This window comes from Ovis canadensis, chromosome 3, assembly GCF_042477335.2.
Source record: "Ovis canadensis isolate MfBH-ARS-UI-01 breed Bighorn chromosome 3, ARS-UI_OviCan_v2, whole genome shotgun sequence".
Classification (NCBI taxonomy): Eukaryota; Metazoa; Chordata; class Mammalia; order Artiodactyla; family Bovidae; genus Ovis; species Ovis canadensis.
Genome location: NC_091247.1, coordinates 142471690 through 142494917, shown reverse-complemented (window position 1 = coordinate 142494917; position 23228 = coordinate 142471690). Strand labels below are relative to the sequence as shown.

At 37.3% G+C, this 23228-nt stretch overlaps 2 protein-coding genes across 2 annotated transcripts in view; one reads left to right on the top strand and one right to left on the bottom strand.

Annotated features, from left to right (window-relative positions):
- The window catches only part of SPATS2 (spermatogenesis associated serine rich 2), a 156112-nt gene that overhangs the window by 75654 nt on the left and 57230 nt on the right, over positions 1-23228 (top strand). The window contains exon 2 of the mRNA XM_069584452.1: positions 4908-5177. Coding sequence (XP_069440553.1) covers positions 5153-5177 — 25 coding nt within the window. The 5' untranslated portion in view covers positions 4908-5152. The remainder of the gene's footprint in view (positions 1-4907; positions 5178-23228) is intronic.
- Positions 15302-22299, bottom strand: LOC138435791 (protein FAM204A). The gene has a single exon (XM_069580850.1). The coding sequence runs from the start codon at positions 16170-16172 to the stop codon at positions 15471-15473; it is 702 nt and encodes a 233-aa protein (XP_069436951.1). The 5' UTR covers positions 16173-22299; the 3' UTR covers positions 15302-15470.

Here is a 23228-nt window from a genome sequence, read left to right as displayed (position 1 = left end):
TCTTCGTCAGTTATGGTTTCCTCAGAGTATATGTCCAATAGTGGGATTGTTGGGTCATATGGTAGTTTTATTCCTAGTTTTTTAAGGGATCTCCACACTGTTCTCCACAATGGCTGTTATCAATTTGTGTTCTCATCAACAGTGCAAGAGGGTTCCCTTTTCGCCATACCCTCTCCAGCATTTATCGTTAGTGGATTTTTTGATGGTGGCTATTCTGACCAGTGTTAGGTGATACCTCATTGTAGTTTTGATTTGCATTTCTGTAATAATGAGCAGTGTTGAGCATCTTTTCATGTGTTTATTAGCCATCTGTGGATACAGAATTCTTACTTGACAGTATATTCTTTCAGCATTTTGAATATGTTATTTCGTTGCCTTCTGGCCTCCCTTGTTTCTGATGAGAAGTTAGCCACTAGTTATATCTTTGTGCCCCTGTAAAATGATACTCTCAAGATTTTCTGTTTGGGGCTTTCATCAGTTTTGCTATATATCTAGGTATGGATTTCTGTGTTTCTGTTGTCATGGTTCATTTAGCTTCTTAAAGTGTAGATTAATTGTAAAAGTCAGTTTGTATAGTTTTTGCTCACTGTTTCTATATCCTTTCCACTTCTGGAACTCGTAATTCATGTATGTTGGTACATTTGACATTGTTCCACAGGTCTTTAAGGCTATGTTTGTTTTTCTTTATTCTTTTCTCTCTTTTCAGATTAAGTAATTTCTGTTACTCTTTCTTCAGGTTTATTTTTTATTCGGCTTCAGTGTTCAACTCTGGGGTTTCGGTTCATCTTTTTTATAATTATTTTTTGTTGTTGAGAAGTGCTTTAAAAGACTAAGGAAAATTATAAGAACAATGCCTTAAACAAATAGAAAATTTTCCTTAGTCTTTTAAAGCACTTTGAAGTCTATGTTTGCTAAGGCTGGCATTGGGTCTACTCAGGGATATTTTCAATCACATGGGGTCTTTTTTCCCTTCTCAGTTTGGGTCATATTTTCTTGCATTTTTACATCTTACAAATTTTTGTTGAAACTGTGGATATTTTACATAATATATTGTAGCAGTTTTGGATTCTGATTTTTTTCCCTTTTGAGAGTTGTTGTTGCTTTGTTATTATCGTTGTTTTTAAAGTAACTTGCCTGAGCTAAATCTGTGGAATTTTTCTGTGTGGTGTATGACTGCTGATATCTGCTCAGTTTTTTGTTACTTTAATTTCTGTTTTAATTTTTGTGTCTGGCTTCCTGGAGTGACACCTGCATCTGCATTGCTTAGTGGTCAGTTAATGATTGGTCAGAGATTGCTAGATAATGTGCTAGCTATTGTGCTAAATACTGAGTAAGACTTCTACTCTCTGCTGATCTTTACCTGTTTGAGGAAGCTCCTTCCAAGTTCAGACCATTTCAAAGTCTGCCCTAACTTTTACCTTCCACCGGGCCCTTTTGTGTCTTTTCTGCCCGTTCATGCAGGCTCCTGGTGTGTGAATGTGTAGACATTTATCGAGGTCCCTTATAGTTTCTTCTCCAGATTTCCTGTTTTAATTTCTGACTAGTTTGCTGCCCCATTGTTTGCACTAACATGACGGCGACCTCAGGCTATTGGAGCCCTTGGTCTTGCTTTTCTGTTTGCTCCCAAGAATGCGGACTCTTACTGACAATGTGGATAGGATAGGCATGGGCTTTTTCTGTGCTTTGCTTTAAGTAAAGTCAGCCTTCTTTGTCAGTGAAGCTGCTGGTTTTTACCACCTTGGTAGAACCAACTTCCCCACTGACCTCTGGGGATGGGAGTACTTCAGACAGTAATGCCACAGACTCCCTCTGTTCTCACCCCAAGTTCAGCAATTTCTTATGAACAACTGCAGAGAAGGTGACATTTGAGAAAAAGCCTAAAGGAGGTGAGGAAATATTCCGTGTAGCTATCTAGGGAAGAACATTGCTGGCAGAGGCAACACCTTAAGGGCCTTTCCTGTATTTCACAATAAAGAGGCCAGTGTGGCTGGTATAGAATACCTGAGAGGAAGAGTGGCAGGATGTGAGGTCAGAGAGGGAAACGGTGCATGCGGACAGGGTGGTAAAGCAGATAACACCTTTTAAGCCACTCTGAGGGCTCTGGCTTTTACTTTGAATGAAATGAGGAGCTGCTGGAGGGCTTTGAATGGCATAGTTGGGACATAATGTCTTATAATTTTAAAACAGCTATGTGAAACAGAAGCTAGAGAGTGGCAGAATAGCAGACTCAGGATGCCAGTTAGGAGACTATTATAGTCTTGATTATAGCAATGCAGGTGAGAAATGATTGTGTCTTGGACAAAGGTGGTTGCAAATGGAGATGGTAAGAAGTGGGCCAGTTCTGGTGTATGTAAAAGGTAGAACAGAGAGGATTTCTTCTGATGGATTGGTAGTAGGGAGGGAACAATACTGATCGCTTATTTCAAAGGAATTTTCCTGTATTTCATCTGTGAAAGGTTTTTCTGATCCCTTTATTGAGTCCTCTGAGTTTGGAGTCTATTATATTGATTCTGATTATCCTTAGATTAGATCATTTTTATCTTCTAATATTATCTTCTAATTGCTTTAACTTCTTTTATGTTTTTATTATTATTATTCTGAAAGCCATCCCATTTCTCCATCTCATTCATTCTATTTTCATTTGAATCTGTTCTGTTTCTGATACCTTATTAAATCTGTAATTGTAGTATTTTGTTTTTCAGATTTTCTTAGCTTTGCAGTCATCTTTCTTTTCATTCTATTTATCCTTATTCATTCTTTCCTTTATTTCCTAGCTCTTATTTTATTTAATCTAAATTCTTATTTAAAGTATTCAAATAAGTATTCAATGAAAAATCTTTGATTTGGGGGGTTATATTGTTTTCCAGGTTTAGTTCTTATTCTGCTATCTGCTACATGGTAATTTATTTTCTCTCATTGCCTTTCTCTTTTGTTACTGGAGATTTGATAGTTGCTGTGTCATTTTTATTGATTGCACGTTGCAGGATCTCAGTTCCCCAGTCAAGGATCGAATCCAGGCACATGGCAATGAAAGCTCAGAGTGCTAACCATTGGACTGTCAAGGAATTCCCTAAGAGGCTCTTGCTCTGAAGTCTTTATTTTACATTTATCCTTTTTTTAAAACTTTATTTTATATTGGAGTATCAGTTCAGTTCAGTCGCTCAGTCCTGTCCGACTCCTTGTGACCCCATGAATCACAGCACGCCAGGCCTCCCTGTCCATCACCAACTCCGGAGTTCACTCAAATTCACATCCATCGAGTCAGTGATGCCATCCAGCCATCTCATCCTGTCATCCCCTTCTCTTCCTGCCCCCAGTCCCTCCCAGCATCAGAGTCTTTTCCAGTGAGTCAACTCTTCGCATGAGGTGGCCAAAGTACTGGAGTTTCAGCTTTGGCATCATTCCTTCCAATGAACACCCAGGGTTGATCTCCTTTAGAATAGACTGGTTGGATCTCGTTGCAGTCCAAGGGACTCTCAAGAGTCTTCTCCAACACCGCAGTTCAAAAGCATCAATTCTTCGGCTCTCAGCTTTCTTCACAGTCCAACTCTCGCATCCACGCATGACCACTGGAATATTGGAGTATTATAGCCAGTTAACAATGCTGTGATAGTTTCAGGTGCACAACAGAGCGACTCTGAGAACAGGCTTTTACTCTTGATGGATTTTTTTTTTTAACTTACTCGTGATTTATCCCTTTTATTCTCCACACTGAAAAAATATTTCATATAAGGTTACTCTTATTTCCTTCTTGGGTTACATTTTATAAAGTTTCTTTCTTTCTTTTTTTTTTTTTTCTGTCAGGTTTCTAGGTATAAGAATTCCATGACCCTCCTCATGCTTTCTTTACCCAGAAATTTTGGATATGTATGTATGAAATGTTTAGTAATAAGGGAGGAAAAAGACATTTGTATATTTGCAATTTATAAAAGCTTTCTGTAGTATTGGCTAATCCATATTCTGATGTTTCAGTTTTCCTTATTAAATTCCCTTTATCCTCTCCTTTTCCCTCTCACCCTCCTGCCAGATGTCTTGCAACTGTCTTTGAGCTGGGAAACCTGAGGAAGGGTTAGATAAAGGAAATTATAGAGGAAGAGAAAAGACCTTTGATTTATATAGGAAGAGCAGGTGGTAAGAGAGATCTTAGGGAGTGATAAGAAGTAACTATTTTAGTTTGTGAAGTAGAGATGGAGATAAGATTTTTGAGAAGGACACAAGAAGAATAAAAAAACATGCTTTCTGAACTGAGAAGATAGTTTGATTATAAGATTAAAATTTCTTAAGGAGCAAATTATTGCTTTTTTTAGAAAAGGTTTACAATGATTTCTTTTTTGAGAAACTTTAAAAAATCGAATTATAGTTGATTTACAATGTTGTATTAATTAAAATATTGCTTCTTACAACTCTATTCTTTCTAGAGTAGTTTTTTTTTTAAACAAGTGAATACCCTGGTTTTTCTCTCTCTCTCTTTTTAAAATAATTTGTTTGTTTTTGGTTGCGCTGGGTCTTCTTGCTACACGCAGGCTTTCTCTAGTTGTGGAGAGCAGGGATTGTTCTTTGTTGAGGTGCAGGGGCTTCTTCTTGTGGTGGCTTCTCATTTCGGAGCACAGGCTCTAGGCACACAGGCTTCAGTAGGTGCGGCATGCGGGCTCAGTAGTTGTAGCTCACGGGCTTTAGTTGCTCTGCAGCACATAGAATCTTCCTGGACCAGGGATTGAACCCATGAACCTGCATTGGCAGGCAGACTGTTACCCACTGTACCAACAGGGAAATCCTCGAGTAGTTGTCTTTTAATAACTAGTTTCATTTAGCAAAAGTATGAAATAAAGCATGTGGATATCTGTTAAACTTTTTGTATAGCGGTTACTGTCATAGTGAATATGTGTGTGTGTTTGTTTTCCCCCTAGAATCTCCCTGGAAAAAGAGACATGAATGTCTGCAATGATATTTCTTGACATGAATTTGATATGAGAGAAGAAAAAGAGATCGACGGCTAGTGAACAGGATTTCAAATAACCAGGATTTTCTATTTATCACCTCCAACTACAGCCTTCGGTCGCCTCCTTTTAAATCAAAGATAACTACAGTCAGAACTAAGACAAAGCAAAATAATACTTCTCTTCTGCATTTTTTGAGATTAAAGAAACCTGCAATGTCTAGGAAACAAAACCAGAAGGGTAAGATTCCACATGGGCATTAATTGTTAAAAGCATAGTTGTAGAGTCATGATCACCATTTCTATCTGTATGTGGTTTTAAAAAACGTTCTCTTAATGTGTTTTGAGTGGTGTTATACTTTTGCTCGCCTAGTGCAGTACTACTGATGATTATAACTTATCTTTTAGTCATGACTGCAGTTAATTTTAGAAGAGCATGGAACATTCACAACATTATCTGTTGTCCCTTTAACTAGCTGGGTATTATATTATAGCTTTTTGTGTTACTAGTTTGGGAATTCATATAACAATTGCTTTTCTACTCTTATAAACTTATTAAATTGTAATATAATTTCAGGAAATCCAAACATATCTTGAAAGTGTACTTTTTGGAGGGTGAACATATGTTATAGAGGTAGGATATAACTTACTGCAGGATATTCTATATCATGTGAGTTGATGTTTCTTTGGAGACAGGGAATGAAACGAGTAAATGCTTTTAGTCACTGATTCTTCTTTATCTTTCCTTCTGGGATTGTGACTCTAGCTTTTTGTGTAAAGTAAAGTGTAAATTGCAGAGAGTCAAGAAATATCGAAAATAGTTATACAGAGGAAAGGACAACAGAGACTACACTTTTTCAGCTTTCCAAGAAGACCTGCGAAAATATAAAGGGACAAATAGCACTTAAAACTGTCACACATAACTGGAATATATTTGTTAAAAGAATGACCATAGCTATCCTAGATTTTTTCCCCCTCATTTAGTTTAACTTTCAATTTAAAGTTGTTGTTCTTTAATTCAAAACAAAGCTATAGATCCAGGTCTCACATGCTAAATATTGAAGGGAATGCTTAATTTTTTTTTTTAATTGAAGCATAGTTAGTATACAATGTTACATTAGTTTCAGGTGTTCAGCAAAGTGATTCAGATATGTATGTATACACATATGCACTGTTCTTTTCCATTATAAGTTATTATAAGATATTGAATATAGTTCCATGTTGTATAGTTCCATGTTGTTTACCTATTTTAGATATATTAGTGGATATATGTTAATCCCAAACTCCTAATTTATCCCTCCCCACCATTGTCCCCTTTGGTAACTGTAAGTTTTGTTTGCTAGGTGTGTGAGTCTGTTTCTGTTTTATATAAATAAGTTCATTTGTATCATTTTTTTTTTTTAAGATTCCACATAAGTGGTATCATATGATATTTGTTTTCCTCTGTTCACTTAATATGATAATCTCTAGGTCCAAATCTATCCTTGCTGGTGCAAATTGCTTTCTTTTTTATGTCTTGAGTGGTGGTCCAGTGGTGGTGGGTGTGTGTGTGTGTGTGTGTGTGTGTGTGTGTGTGTGTCTGTGTGTGTGTAGATCACATCTTTATCAGTTTGTCTGTTGATGGACATTTAAATTGAAGGAAATGCTTTTAAACTTCTTAGTTTTGACTTGGCAAATCAAAAACCTCACTATAAGAAAACAATATACCAGAGCTGCTTGTGGTTTTGAAAGCTATAGTTTCATTGTATAGCAAACCTGTGTAAAGAATATCTGAGCTCTAAAGAATGGTTAGATTACTAAAGAAGCTGAACTCTTCAAGGGAGTGAGATTTATCAACTGAAAAGTTTTAAAAATATCATCTAAAAAGTTTAGCATTTAATTTTTCCCAAAAAAGTAACCTTTAGCAGATTGCTTTGGCCTTTTAAAAACTAGAGTCTTTGTTTATTTCATCTCTATGTTGTTCCACAGCTATAAAAAAAGTATCATTGCTTTTTATAATTAGTGTCCAGTTACTATACAGTAAATGTAGATTTAGATCACATCATAGGCATTAAATGCTAACAAATTTCAGCTAAACATAGCCTGCATATACACTTAGTTGAAACAAAAGAAAGCTTTTATGTCATTAGGACTTTCTCTGAAACAAATACATACTTATATATAATCTATATATATTGGTTTTAAATATATATAGGTTCAGATATTTGAACCAAAAAAATACAAAATTCTTAAAAAATTCTATCTAATTTAATTCATTTATATATTTAAAATTACATTGTTTTGGGTTTTCAGTTCAGTTCAGCTTAGTTACTCAATTGTATCCTACTCTTTGTGACCCCATACACTGCAGCACACAAGGCCTCCCTGTCCATCACCAGCTCCGGGAGTTTACTCAAATGCATGTCCATTGAGTCGGTGATGCCATCCAACCATCTCATCCTCTCTCTGTTGTTCTCTTCTCCTCTAGCTTTCGATCTTTCCCAGCATCAGGGTCTTTTCAAATGAGTCGATTCTTCGCATCAGGTGGCCAAAATATTGGAGTTTCAGCTTCAGCATCAGTCCTTCCAATGAATATTCAGGACTGATTTCTTTTAGGATGGACTGGTTGGATCTCCTTTCAGTCCAAGGGACTCTCAAGAGTCTTCTCCAACACCACAGTTCAAAAGTATCAATTCTTTGGTGCTCAATTTTCTTTATAATCCAACTCTCACATCTGTACATGACTACTGGAAAAACCATAGGTTTGATTAGATAGATCTTTGTTGGCAAAGTAATGTCTCTGCTTTTTAATGTACTGTCTAGGCTGGTCATAACTTTTCTTCCCAGGAGCAAGCGCCTTTTAATTTTAGTAGTCTAATAATTATACTGACTTTATCAATTTAGTTATAATACATTAAAAAGATAGATACTATGGTAGTTTGTGTTCTCTAGAGACAACTCATTTATTAAGTGTCATTTTGTAATGAGTTATGTTTTATTCCACAGTAGACCATGTTTCCATATTTTCCTGTATCAGTAACACTTGTGAATTTCTTAATGAACTGTTTAGTGGAGTTACACTTGTGTGGCTTAAGTTAAGGTGAATTTTAATTACAACTATTGATTGCTCCAAGCCTTTTAGCCCAACACCTAGCAGAAGTCAATAAGATCAGTGCTTCTCAAACTGTGGTCTGTGAACTAAAGAAATACTTTAAAATGGAGAGTGTTTAGAAACTCTTTTATAGTGGTTTGACAGTGCTGTAACATCCAGACCCTTTAAAGGCAGTTCTTTGAGGTATAATTTAAATACTATAAAACTCATCTATTATAAATGTATAGTTTTATTACTTTTAGTAAAAACAATTTTTTTTTTTTTTGTAAATTGTGGCCATGCTGTGCAGCTTGTGGGATCTTAGTTCCCTGACCAGGGACTAATTGAACCCAGGTCCTCGGCAGTGAAAGTTCAGAGTCCTAACCACTGGATTGCTAGAGAATTCCCTGTTTTTAGTAAATGTATACAGTTGTGCAGCCATCACCACAATCCTATTTTAAAACACCTTCCTCACCCCTAAAGGTATACTTAGTTACCTGTCTACAGTCAGTTCCTACTTTCCCAGGCAAACATACCTACTTTCTCTGTCTTCAGTTTTGCCTTTTCTAGAGATTTCTAATAAACAGAGTAATCCAGTATGGTTTTGTGTCTGGCTTCTTAATGCTGTTTATGAGGATCATTGTTGTTTTTGAATGTATCAGTAGCTTGCCACCTTTTACTGCTGAGTAGTGTTAAGGTTATAAAAAGTCGCAGAGTATTTCTTTTACACTTTGCTACTCATGATACTTGTGTGACCAGAATTGTGGATGTTTCTCCCATATTGACCAGTTCTCTGATACCAGCCAAGTGTCCCTACAGTCCGATTCGATTCTGATACTGTCTTCCTGGAGTTTGTGTTAGACTCCACAGGTTAAGGGCTCAGTCCCCCAGACGGCTCCCGCTTCAGGCACCAGTCCACGAGGATCGGGTTCCCAAGTTATCCACCCTCAGTCCATCTTGACTAAAAATGAGTGGTTTCTACAACCCTCCTTCTCAGATTCAGTAATTTGCTATAATGCTCACAGAAGTAAGGGAAACCACTTACCTACTTTTACTGGTTTATATACATAGTAGAGGATGTTATAAAGAATACAGGTGAACAGCCAGATGAAGGGATATATAGGGTAAGATCTGGAAGGGTCCCCAGTGCAGGAACTTCCATCTCCATGAAGTTGAGGTGTACTACTCTTCTAGCATACCGATGCATTCACTAACCTGAAAGCTCTCTGCACCCCATACTTTACAGAATTTTTTTTCAAGGTTTTATCACATAAATGTGATCAAGTATTAACCCTTACTTCTAATTCCTCTCCTTTCCCTTACCCAACAGATGGGAGTGAGGCTGAACATTCCAAGCCTCTGATCATGGGTTGAATTTTTTGGTGATTAAGCCCCCTTCCTGAAGCTCTCCAGGAGCCCAAAAATGGTTTGTTAGAGCTAAAGATGTTTCTATCAACCAGGAAATTTCAAGGCATTTACAATCTCTATTAGGAACTGGAGTCGAATACCAAATATTAGAACAACGAGATGCTCCTAGCATCTTCATTGCTTAGGGAGTTATGAAGGTTTTAGGAGCATTAGCTAGAGTTAGGGATGAAGACCAAAATATTTATTTATTATTATATTGCAATATCACAGGTTTTATCACATTTTGTCTTCCATTTACCAGGTAGTTATTCATTTGGATTAGTTCCAGTTGTGGCTGTTACGAATAATTATAAATTATGAACATTTGCCTACAAGTCTTTGTGTAGACATATGTTTTTGTTTCTCTTGGGGACATACATAGGAGCAGAATTGTTTAACTTTCAAAGAAATTACCATGCCAAACTGTTTTCCAAAGTGGCTGACCATTTTATAATCCCACCAGCACTAAGTGTTGGTTTTGAATGCTTCCTGTCCTTGCTGACACTTGGTATGGTATCATTTTCATTATAGCCATTTTTATAAATATAGCTATTTTTAACCTAGGTGTGTAAGGATATTTCATTCTGGTTTTGATTTATACTTCCTTAATGTGGTTTTGATTGTACTTCTTTGATAGTCAACAATGTTCACTGTTTCTTCATGTGATTATTAGCCATTTGTATCTTCTTGGGTGAAATGTCTATTTAAATTCTTTATTCATTTTTACAAATCGGGTTATAAGTCTTTTCCCCCATACCCTGCAAAATTTTTAAATTGAGATATAGTTGATTTACAATATTATATAAATTTCAGGTGTACAACATAGTGATTCATGATTTTTTAAATATAAATTTATTTATTTTAATTGGAGGCTAATTACTTTACAGTATTGTATTGGTTTTGCCATACATCAGCATGAATCCGCCACGGTTGTACACGTATTCCCCATCCTGAATGATTCATGATTTTTAAGGGTTCAGTTGAGTCATTCAGTCGTGTCCGACTCTCTGTAACCCCATGGACCGCAGCACGCCAGGCCTCCCTGTCAATCACCAACACCCAGAGTTTACCCAAACTCATGTCCATTGAGTCGGTGATGCCATCCAACCATCTCATCCCCTTCTCCCGCCTTCAGTCTTTCCCAGTATCAGGCTGTTTTCAAATGAGTCGGTTCTTCGTATCAGGTGGCCAGAGTATTAGAGTTTCGGCTTCAACATCAGTCCTTCCAATGAATACTCAGGACTGATCTCCTTTAGATAGACTGGTTGGATCTCCTTGCAGTCCAAGGGACTCTCAAGAGTCTTCTCCAACACCACAGTTCAAAAGCATCAATTCTTTGGTGCTCAGCTTTCTTTATAGTCCAACTCTCACATCCATGCATGACTACTGGAAAAACCATAGCTTTGACTAGATGGTCCTTTGTTGGCAAAGTAATGTCTCTGCTTTTGAATATGCTATCTAGGTTGGGAGCAAGTGTCTTTTAATTTCATGGTTGCAATCACCATCTGCAGTGATTTTGGAGCCCCCAAAAATAAAGTCAGCCACTGTTTCCACTGTTTCCCCATCTATTTGCCATGAAGTGATGGGACCAGATGCCATGATCTTCGTTTTCTGAATGTTGAGCTTCAAGCTAACTTTTTCACTCTCCTCTTTCACTTTCATCAAGAGGTTTTTTAGTTCCTCTTCACTTTCTGCCATAAGGATGGTGTCATTTGCGTATCTGAGGTTATTGATATTTCTGCTGGCAGTCTTGATTCCAGCTTGTGCTTCTTCCAGCCCACGTTTCTCATGATGTACTCTGCATAGAAGTTAAATAAGCAGGGTGCCAATATACAGCCTTGACGTACTCGTTTTCTTATTTGGAACCAGTCTGCTGTTCCATGTCCATTTCTAACTGTTGCTTCCTGACCTGCATACAGGTTTCTCAAGAGGCAGGTCAGGTGGTCTGGTATTCCCATCTCTTTCAGAATTTTCCACAGTTTATTGTGATCCACACAGTCAAAGGTTTCAGCATAGTCAATAAGGCAGAAGTAGATGTTTTTCTGGAACTCTCTTGCTTTTTTGATGATCCAGCAGATGTTGGCAATTTGATCTCTGGTTCCTCTGCCTTTTCTAAAGCCAGCTTGAACATCTGGAAATTCACAGTTCATGTGTTGTTGAAGCCTGGCTTGGAGAATTTTGAGCATTACTTTGCTAGCGTGTGAGATGAGTGCAATTGTGTGGTAGTTTGAGCATTCTTTGGCATTACCTTTCTTTAGGGTTATACCTTATTTATAGTTATTATCAGAGATTGTAAGTCTTCTTTCTGAGTTGTAAGGATTTTTTATTCTGAGCATTATCAAGTATATGATTTGCAAATATATTTTCCCAGTCTGGCTTATCTTTTCATTTTCTTAATGGTTTCTTTTTCTTTTTCCCCTGCTGTGCAGCTTGTGGGGTCTTAATTTTCTGATCAAGGATTGAACCTAGTCCTTCTCCTCATCAGTGGACCACCAGGAATTCCCAGTGGTGTCTTTTTTAAAGTAAAAGTTTTTAACTTTGATAAAACCCACTTTATCTTTTCTTAAAGTGTAGAATAATAAGATGTAGAGTGAATCTGATCTTCCCTGGTGGCTCAGCAGTAGAGAACCCATCTGCCAACGCAGGAGATGCAGGTTTGATCTATGGGTTGGGTATATCCCCTGGAGAAGGAAATGGCGCCCCACTCCAATATTTTTACCTGGGAAATCCCATGGACAGAGGAGCCTGGCGGGCTACAGTCAATGGGGTCACAACAAGTTGGACACAACTTGGTGACTGAACAATGACAGAGTGAGTCCTCCAACCCTTTCCCACACCAAAGCTTTATTGGCTATCCTGGTTCTTTTATATTTCCATAGAAATTTAGACTCAGCTTATCAATTTATGCAAAAATATCTGCTTGGAATCTGATAGTGACTGCATTGAATTGATAGATTTGTGGTGAATTGGTTATCTTTGCAATATTGAATCTTTCAGTTAATGACTGTAGCATATCTTTACATTTATTTAGATCTTACTTTCTCTCAGCAATGTTGTACAGGTTTAAGTGCATAGACCTTGCAATTTCTTTGTTGAGTTTATTCCTAAGTAATTTATTCTTTTTAATGCTGCTGTGAATGGGACATTGGATTTTTGTTATCGTTAAACTCACTTATTTGTTCAAGTAGTTTTTGATAGCTAACTTAGATTTTCAATATACAATGTCATGTCCTCTATGAATAAAGTTGGTTTTCTTCTTCTCCTCCATTCTAGATGACTATGATTTCTTTTTTCTTGCTTTCTGCATGGGCTTGAACTTCCAGTTCATTGTTGTAAAGAAGTATGAGAGCAGACAGCTTTGCCTCATTCTCACCCTTTGAGAGAAGCGTTTCATCTTTTACCGTTGAGTATGATGTTCAGTTGGTAAAGAATCCACCTGCAATGTGGGAGACCTCGGTTCAGTTCCTTGAGAAGATCTGCTGGAGAAGGGATAGGCTACCCACTCTAGTATTCTTGAGGTTCTCTTGTGGCTCAGCTGGCAAAGAATCCGCCTGCAATGTGGGAGACCTGGGTTTGATCCCTGGGTTGGGAAGATCCCCTGGAGAAGGGAAAGGCTACCCAGTCCAGTATTCTGGCCTGGAGAATTCCATGGACTGTAGAGTCCATGGGGTCACGAAGAGTCAGACTCGACTGAGCAACTTTCACTTTCAGTTCATGATGTTAGCTGTAGGTTTTTCCTGGAAGCCCTCTCAGTTTGAAGAAGGTCCTCTCTTTTCTTACCTTGCTGAGTTTTTACATGAATGTGTTTCTGATTTTGTCATATGTTTTTTATGCATCTATTCCAGTGGTTCTCAAACGGGGGTGATTTTGCCCCTAGGGGATATTTGGCAGTGTCTGGAGACATGTTTTATTGGTCACAACTTGGGGCCATGGTGCTATTGGCATCTAATGGGTGTGGGTCCAGGATGCTGTAAACATCCTACAGTACACAGGACAGCCCTTTACAACAAAGATTTGTTGGCTTAAAATGTCAATACTGCTGAAGTTGAGAAACTCTGATCTATTGTTATGATCATGTGTTTCTGTCCTTTATTTATATAGAGCATTATATTAACTTTCATATGTTAAGCCAATTCTGCATTCTGGTATAAATCCCACTTGGTCATAGTTGGCTATGTTACTGTTCTCTGTTTTCTAATATTTTGTAATAAATGTCTACACCTGTATTCATGAGAGAGGTCTTCAGTTTTCTGTTCTTGTGTTTGTCTAGTGTATGATTTGTTCTGAAGAATATGCCGTGTGTGCTTAAAGAGAATATGTATTGATCTGTTAGGTGGAGTATTCTATATGTGTCAGATCAAGTTGGGTGATCATGATGTTCAAGTCTTCTATATCCTTCCTCATTTTCTGTTTAGTTCTGTCATTTACTAAGAGAAGAGTATTGAAATCTTCAGCTGTAATTGTTGAATTGGTATTGTTCCTTTCTATTCTGGTTTTTAATTCACATATTTTAGGACTCTTATTAAATGTATATAGATTTATAATTGGTTATATACTGCTGATGTATTGATTTTCTTATCATTATAATTTTTTTTATCTCTAGTAATATCTTTGTCTTTAAAGTTTAGTTTTAATGCTGGTAATATAGCTATTCCAGCTCTCTTATAGTTACCATTTGGAAGAAATATATTTTTCATCCTTTACTTGCAATCTATTTATGTCTTGGAATCTCAGGGATATCTCTTGTAGACACTATATAGGTAGATCTTGCTTTTTATCCAGTCTAACAACTCTGCATATGTGCATGCTAAGTGGCTTCAGTAGCATCCAGCTCTTTGTAACCCCATGGACTGTAGCGCGCCAGGCTTCTTTGTCCCTGGGAATTTTCCAGGCAAGAATACTGGAGTGGGTTGCCTTGCCCTCCTCCAGGGGATCTTCCCAACCCAGGGATCAAACCTCTGTTTCTTATATCTCCTGCATTGGCAGGTGTGTTCTTTACCACTAGTGCCACTGTGGAAACCCCTCTAACTCTTTTTGATTATTTAGTCCTTTACATTTAAAATAATTATCAGTGTGGTTCATGCCTGCCATTTGTTGTCTTCTGTATGTCTCATTTTTATTCCTTTATTACTCCTTTATTGCATTCTTTTGTGTTAAACATACTTTTAGTGTGTTTTAATTCTTCTGATTTTTAAAGCCATTTGAAAAAGTTATTAATGATTGCTCTAGGTTTTTATATGCACCTTTTACTTATCACAAGCTACTTCAGGCTATTATTGACTTAATTCTGGTAAAATATAGTAACTTTGTTCCAGTATAGCCTCATTTCCTCTCTTCCTGTTTTGTACTATTGTTTTCACATATATTATATCTATATAGATATAGCTATATATTTAATTATAACAATATTATGTTATTTATTGCTTTAACAATCTTATGCTTTTTGGAGAAATCAGAGAAGAGAAAAAATATATATACCTAATCTCTAATATTTACCCAAGTATTTTACATTTTGAGTACCCTTAATTCTTTCCTCTGGATTTGAATTCCTATCTGGCTTCATTTCCTTTCAGCCTGAAGGGCTTCCTTTAGTTTTTCTTGAAGGGCGTACCTGACGGGAGTGGATTCTTTTAGCCTTTTTAAAACTGTGGAATGTTTGTATTTTAACCTTCATTTTTGAAAAATAGTTGTACTGGATACAGAATTCTTCTTTGACTTTTTTTTTTCCCCTTTAGCCCTTAGAATATGCCATTCCAGTGAATATGTTATAATATTCTTTGTTTGTGATGAGGCATTTTTCTTCTGTTGCTGGCAAGATTCTCTCCTTGTCTTCTAACAGTTTGACTGTTACACAGCTTGGTATGGCCCTGTGGGGAGTTTCATCAGAGTTTCTTTTTTTTTTTTTTTTTTGATAATCAACTCCCAGATTTTATGCTGATTTTTTCTATTTCCATCAATTTTCTGACATAGTTAACATAAGCAGGAAAATCTTTTGTAGTAAATTGACCAACTGAAGACTCGAGTGAAGCCTCAAAGGTCTTGAAGAACTCTGGCAAGTCACATATATCCCATGTTGCTTTTGGTTTCCCACCTCTTCTTTGCTTCAAATCCCCAGGCAAGTTTCTTCTTTTTTCGTGCAACCTGTGAATTTTCAGCCTCCTTTTTGGCTTTCACAAAGTTGTGGCAGGCAATAGCTTTGGCAATTTTTACACCAAGCTCTCGAGTGGCTAGCTGGTTGCTGAGTTCCTCGGCCTTCTCAATGTTCCACTCTTCCACAGCTTGGTCTATCCTCTTTTCAAGTCCCGACTTTTCAACTTTTTTCCTTTTAACAGGGGGGTCAAATCTCTCATTGACTCCAAAATACTGGGTAAGCTCCTTCCACTGGGTTTCACTTGAAGACTGTTCACTATGAGATTCTTCTTCATTCTTCAATTTACCTTTTCTGGAGCGTTTTCTTTTTTTCTTTTCGGATCTAGAAGCTGAAGTTTTCTGTTCAGAATGCTTTTTATGCAATTCTTGAAATTTATTCCACATATTTAAGGGGATTCCAGAGGGACACTCTTCATATGCATTTATATTTGCTTCTGCTTCAGTGTTTGGTCCATCTGTAGGAATATCTACGATCTCTGTCTTTTTAAAGGTCCCATCTTCTTCACCCTCTTGTAAGTTAAGTTCAGAGCTCTCTAATGTGGTATCATCGTCAGAATTCAATTCAACATCACTTTCATTTAGGCCAGGAGGTAGCAGCCCACTCCACATCTTTTCAGTCCGGACGGAGCCGCCCGGCAGCCATCTTAAGACCTGCAAACATCACATCAGAGTTTCTTTTCCTGCTGCTTTTACTCGTGCCTCTCCTGCTAGAAATCCTAGTGTATGTATATTGGTAAGTTTGGTGTTATCCCAGAGGTAACTGAGGCTGTGTTCATTTTTCTTCCTTTTTTTCCCCCTACTTTTCAGATTGTTTACTTTCTGTTGATTTCTTATTTATTTGTTTGTCTCTGCTGGGTCTTTGTTGCTCTTGGGCTTTTCTCTAGTTGCAGTGAGAGGGTGCTTCTCTCTAGGTGTGGTGCGTGAGCTTCTCATTGGAATGATTTTTCTTACTCCAAACTGCAGGCTTTAGAACTGTTGGGATTCAGTAGTTGCGGCTCAGTAGTTGTGGTTCGTGGGCTTAGTTGTCCTTCAGCACGTGGGATCTTCCCGGACCAGGGATTGAACCTGCATCTCGTGCATTGGCAGGTAGATTCTGGGCCGCCAGGGAAGCCCTGTTGATTTCTTTTTAAGTTCGCTGATTCTTCTGCCATCTCAGATCTGTTGTTAGGTCTATGTAGTAAATCTTTCATTTGGGTATTGTATTTTCAGTTAGATTTTCTTTTTAGCTTCTTTTTGTCGTTTGTTTCTCTACTGAGATTCTCTATTTGCCAAGTCAGTGTGACATACTTTCCTTTAATTCCTTGAATATGGTTATATTAACTGTTTTAAAGTCTTTTAAGTCTGCTAGCTGAGCCTTCTCAGAATAAGTTTCTATTGACTGGTGTTTGAGTTTTTTCCTGTATATGAGTGAATCTTTCTTCTTCTAAAACTTTTTTAAAAAGTAGATAGTTTAGATCATATGTTGTATTAACTCTGAGTTTGTATTAATTTTCTGAGGGTATTTTAAAAATCAGTCTGAATGTGATGAAGAATCTGCTTCCTCCATCTGTACACTCACTAATCAGCACATTTTTTAATTCTAATTTTTATTATTTAACTTTGCTTTTTAGGGGGTTGTCCCTGCATCTTCAGTGTTTAGCGGTCAGCCAGTGATTTGGACCGAGGTTGTGCTCAAGACATCTCAAACCCATAGACTTTTTTCCTCTGCTGACTGATTTGTGTGGAGCACATTGAGTTCAGACAGTTCTCAGTTTTACGTTGACTTTTACTTTCCACTGGCCTCTTGGGTCTCCCTGGTGCATATGCATAATTTCTCCTTTAGTTAGGGATGTGTAGAGAGTTTATTTAACTTTTCTTTCTTTTTTTCTGGCTGCACCACACTGCTTGCAGGATCTCAGTTCCCCAACCAGTGAAAGCATGGAGTTCTAACCACTGGACTGCCAGAGAACTCTCTCTCTAGCTTTACTATGGCTCTTTCATGTATAGGATTTCTCTGATAAATTTCCTGTTTATCACTCAGTCAACTAAGACTCCAAATTCAGAGGAGCAAAGCAGTGAGTTTTTCATTTCCTACTGAGTTCTGTACTGTAGCTGACAGAGGTTTTTGCCCTCCTCTCCAGATCAAGGCTGCTTTCTTTGGGAATAAAGCTGTTGATTTTCATGGCCTTCTCTGCCCTAATAGAAGCTATTGTTCCCTAGCAGGTGGAAATAGAATGGGAGCAGTCCTAGGCAAGAAGGGTGCAGACTCCGCTCTTCTGACATAAGGCTCTAGCAGGTTCTCAATAATTTGTTGTGTGCCTTTGGTTGATTTCCATAGCCCTGAAATGGTTGTCCTTGGCAGTTTTATTCAGTTTCATTCCTGTGTTTTAAGGAGAGGATTTGCCAGCCTGTTCACCACCTCTTGGGCCTCCCTTGTGGCTCAGCTGGTAAAGAATCTGCCTCCAATGCTGAAGACCTGGGTTTGATCCCTGGGTTGGAAAGATCCCCTGGAGAAGGAAATGACTACCCACTCCAGTATTCTTGCCTGGAGAATTCTGTAGGGCAAGAGTCCCCAATCCGTGGAGTCCCAAAGAGTCAGACACAATTGAAGTGGCTAACAGTTTCACTCCATCTTAGCCCTTCAGCCCAGTTTTTATTGTATTTTTGTAAAAGCATTGGGGCTCAAAGGATTAGAAATTGAAACAATGATTAGTTATTATAGATTGTTTGACTAGCACTGAGTTAAGTCTACTGACTCATGTGGCTTACTAGTTAACTAGATAAAAAATGTTTCTGCCAGAAATCTCCTGTGGGCTTACCCTTGGTTTTTGTGTACTGCTTTTTGGACGTCTAAATGTTGAAAATCATGAGATAAACAAAAGAACCTGTGAGTAGAACCCATGGCAAATATTTGAGACCCTATTAAATTTACAATGTGAATTTATAGTGGGATAGATATACATAATTTTTTACCTTTTCCTGACTCATCACTGAATTCAGCGCTGGATGACAGAAAGCCAGCTCTAGGGGTAACCCAAGGTTGGGAATATCACAGGTTACTAGTGTATCTTACATTATTCCTAATTCTGTCTCAAAGAGCCTTTGGAGACTAGAGAAGGCGGAGACCAAGCATTGTAATTGTATTTTATATTTTAAGAGTACTGATTTGTCAGATGATTTTATCTCCCAAACTTAACTATGTATCAAAATCATCCTAGAGATTAAAACACTTTTTTTGATCACTATCTTAAGAGTGGTATACTAGACTCTTTTTAACAGGTTTGCTAATACTGACTGTTCTAGATGTGAAAACTGTCTGTCAGTGTCTTGACTATATCAGATTACAAAGCTAAGAGCAAATTCATAAGTAGTATACTTTTTTGGTTGACTTCATCTCACATTTATATTTAGTTCTCTCTCTTCCTCTTTTCTCCTTTGTGAAACTATTCAGCTATAAAATACTTCCACATTTGATATTTAAACCTCTAAAACACTAAAATAGCTGACTTGAATTTCATAGTTGATCATATTTGACCATTTCTTTATCCTGTGGTACCATATACTGTCACTTAATTCCTTTGGTACCTTTTGTCTTATACAGAGCTGCCGATATATTTCTCTCTTCCCCTCCCCACCTCATTTTTTTTCACCTTGTAAAACTGAAATTCTGTACCCACTGAACAGTGACTCCCTATTCTCCCTTCCCCCAACCCCTGACATCTACCATCCTACTTTTGTCTATGAATTTGACCACTCTTGATAACTCATACAAGAGGCTTGGATGAAGTTGAGAGAATAGAGTAGCTGAGAAGCTGAATGCTGACAAATCTGGGGCCAGGCAGACTGCAGTTGGTGAAAAGGGTCTTCTGGGGTGTAAAGGGGCCCTTGTCATCTTCCTTTGCTCTTGGATAGGTTTGAGGTAATATAGGTTCGCAAACAAATCCTCTTTGGAAAAGATAACCTCACAAATTACTTTTACCATAAATTTTAAAAATTTACGAGTGTTTATTACACCAAGAAAAATAATTAGAAACATGAGGCAATGAAACAATAACAGTATGGAACAAGAAGCAATAGAAACAGAAATGACATACAGGAGACCCGAATATTGGACTTATCCCAAATGGACTTAAAATAAATATTCTTAAAGTGTGCAAGGAAATAAAGAATACTTCGAGAAATTTAACATAGAACTGGAAATCTTGAAAATCTTACAATCTTGAAAGAATAACATGAGCTAAGTTTCTCAACAGGAACAATAAAAGACAGAGGAATATATCTTGAAAGAGCTGAATAAAAATAGCTGCCAGTCTACAGTTCTACACACATCATCTGCAGTGAAAATATCCTTCTGGAATAGAGAAAAAATAAATGGCTTAAACAGAAACAAAACCCCCCAAAATAAAACAGAAATCATCATTATCAGAATCCAAGGAGGAAAATTCTAACGGTATTCTGAATAGAGAAGAAGGATGACCCAGTTGGAGATGCAGGATGGCATGAACAGCAATGAAAACCACAAATTTATGGGCAAATCTAAATGAGTATTAATTGTATAAAAATAATAAAAAGTCTTCAGTTCAGTTCAGTCACTCAGTCATGTCTGACTCTTTGCGACCCCATGAATCACAGCATGCCAGGCCTCCCTGTCCATCACCAACTCCCGGAGTTCACTCAAACTCATGTCCATCGAGTCGGTGATGCCATCCAGCCATCTCATCCTCTGTCGTCCCCTTATTCTCTTGCTCCCAATCCCTCACAGCATCAGAGTCTTTTCCAATGAGTCATCTCTTCACATGAGGTGGCCAAAGTACTGGAGTTTCAGCTTTAGCATCATTCCTTCCAGAGAATACCCAGGACTGATCTCCTTTAGAATGGACTGGTTGGATCTCCTTGCAGTCCAAGGGACTCTCAAGAGTCTTCTCCAACACCACAGTTCAAAAGCATCAATTCTTCAGTGCTCAGCTTTCTTCACAGTCCAACTCTCACATCCATACATGACCACTGGAAAAACCATAGCCTTGACTAGACGGCCCTTTGTTGGCAAAGTAATGTCTCTACTTTTGAATATGCTATCTAGGTTGGTCATAACTTTTCTTCCAAGGAGTAAGCGTCTTTTAATTTCATGGCTGCAATCACCATCTGCAGTGATTTTGGAGCCCCAAAAATAAAGTCTGACAATGTTTCCACTGTTTCCCCATCTATTTGCCATGAAGTGAAGGGATCGGATGCCATGATCTTCGTTTTCTGAATGCTGAGCTTTAAGCCAACTTTTTCACTCTCCTCTTTTACTTTCATCAAGAGGCTTTTTTCTTATTAGTATTTAAATATACATAAAGGATAATACAAAATCAATGACCCATAAGTTTGGAGGGACATAAGCTTTCTTGCTTTGTCAAGGAAGAAGGTAAAGCTACTAATTAATATTAAGATTGTGCACTAATTAAGATTGTGTACTAATTAATATTGTGATTGAAGGTTTGTAGCAACCCTGTATCCTCAGATGATGGTTAATAAAATATTTTTTAAATTAAGATACGTTCATTGATTTTTTTAAACATAATTAAACATAAGTCTAATAAGACATATTGCACACTTCACAGACTACAGCATAGTATAAACATAAGTTTTATATGCATTGAGAAACCAAAAAATTTGTGTGACTCACTGTATTGCAATATTTACCTTATTGCAGTGGTCTGGAACCAAATCTGCAATACCTCTGAGGTATAGTCTGGAGATAAGTGAACTAAGTGTGTATCTTAAGAAGTTAGGAAAATAAAAATAATTCAAAAATGTTAAAGGAAGTGGAATGATCCATGAATAATAGATTTCTAATATTTGTGATATTTCTTCCTTTTCTTCCTTTATTGTAATTGCTAAGACCACAAGTTGACCAGAAGTAATGAAGCAAGAAAGTTAACTATGTGGTATATGAGATGATGAATGTGTTAATTATCTTGATCTTGTTAATCTTTCCACAGTGTATATACATATCAGATCATTATGCTATGTGCTGTAAACATATACAACTATATTTGTCAGTTATTCTTCAGTAAAGTTGAGAGGAATAAAAAAAGAAGTAATAAAGCCATCATCTTATCTTGTTATTTTGACCTCAAAGGAAAAGCTGTCTCAGCATTTCACCCTGTGTTGATGTTTTCTGTGGGGCTTTTTAGATACCTACATAAAAAGCCCCAAAGAATCTAAACTATCAGAATTAGTGATTTTAATAATGTTGCTGAATATAAGATCATTTTATGAAAAGCAGTCCCAACTATTTATATCAGCAATAAGTAGTTAGAAAATGAAATTTAAAAAATAGATGCCATTTACAATTGTACCAAAAGTATAAAATAGAAATTTAATGAAAGATGTGTAAAAACACTATCAAAAAGTGATAAAGCATTATTGAAAAAAAGAACATTTAAGGAGAAGGATATACCACATTCATGGGTTGGAAGACTCAATATTTTGAAGATAAGTGCCATTCAAAATGGATTTATGTAATAGGTTTAATGCAATTCCCATTAAGGGCTTCCCTCATAGCTCGGTTCATAAATCATCTGCCTGCAATGCAGGAGACCTGGGTTCGATTCCTGAATTGGGAAGATCCCCTGGAGAAGTAAATGGCAACCCACTCCAGTATTCTTGCCTGGAGAATCCCATGGACAGAGGAGCCTGGCGGGCTACAGTCCTGGGGTTGCAAAGAGTCAGACATGACTTAGTGACTAAACCACCAATTCCAGTTTAAAAAAAAAAACAACACCACTTTTTAAAAAATGTAGTTGGACAAAATGATTCTGAAATGTATATAACAATGCATAGTGCCAAGAATAGCTGAAGAATTCTTGAAGGACAACAGCAAGGTCTGAGAATTTGTTGTATCAGACATTAAGATACGACAAAGCCACAGTAATTAAGATAATATGAAATAGCCTTGAGTCAGAAATATAGACAAATGAAGAACAGAACCTAGGAACAGATCTATTCATATAAAGAGTTTTATTTATTCTAAAGGTGATACTGAAGAACACTAAGGAAAGGATGATCTTTTTTCTGTTCTGAGACATTTAGAAATCTATATGGTAAAGATATATCTCTTGTTACTTACTTTACTCGTTCCATCACTCAGTCATGTCCGACTTTTTGTGACCTCATGGGCTGCAGCACGCCAGGCTTCCCTGTCCTTCATTATCTCCTGGAGTTTGCTCAGACTCATGTCCATTGAGTCGATGATGCCATCCAGCCATCTCATCCTCTCATCCTCTTCTCCTCATGCTCTCAGTCTTCCCCAGCAACAGAATCTTTTCCAGTGAGTTAGCTCTTCGCATCAGGTGGCCAAAGTATTTGAGCTTGAGCTTCAGCATCAGTCCTTCCAATGAATATTCAGGGTTGATTACCTTTAGGATGGACTGGTTTGAGCTCCTTGCTGTCTAAGGGAGTCTCAAATGACTTCTTCTCACTTTACTGCATACCTATAAATCCACTCCAGGGTTTGGGCTATAGATCCAAATATAAATGGCAAAACAGCAAAACTTGATAATTTAGTTGTTATCTTTCCAGACCTGACAGTAAGAAGGACCATTGGTTTTTTATTGTTGTTGTCATTTTTACTTTTTTCCTTAGTAGCATTTTTTAAATGTTTTAATAGACTATTTTTTAGAGCAGTTATAGATTTACAAC

Coding starts and splice junctions, on each gene's coding strand:
- LOC138435791 (XM_069580850.1), bottom strand. CDS start 16,172: ATGTGGAGTGGGCTGCTACCTCCTGGCCTAAATGAAAGTGATGTTGAA.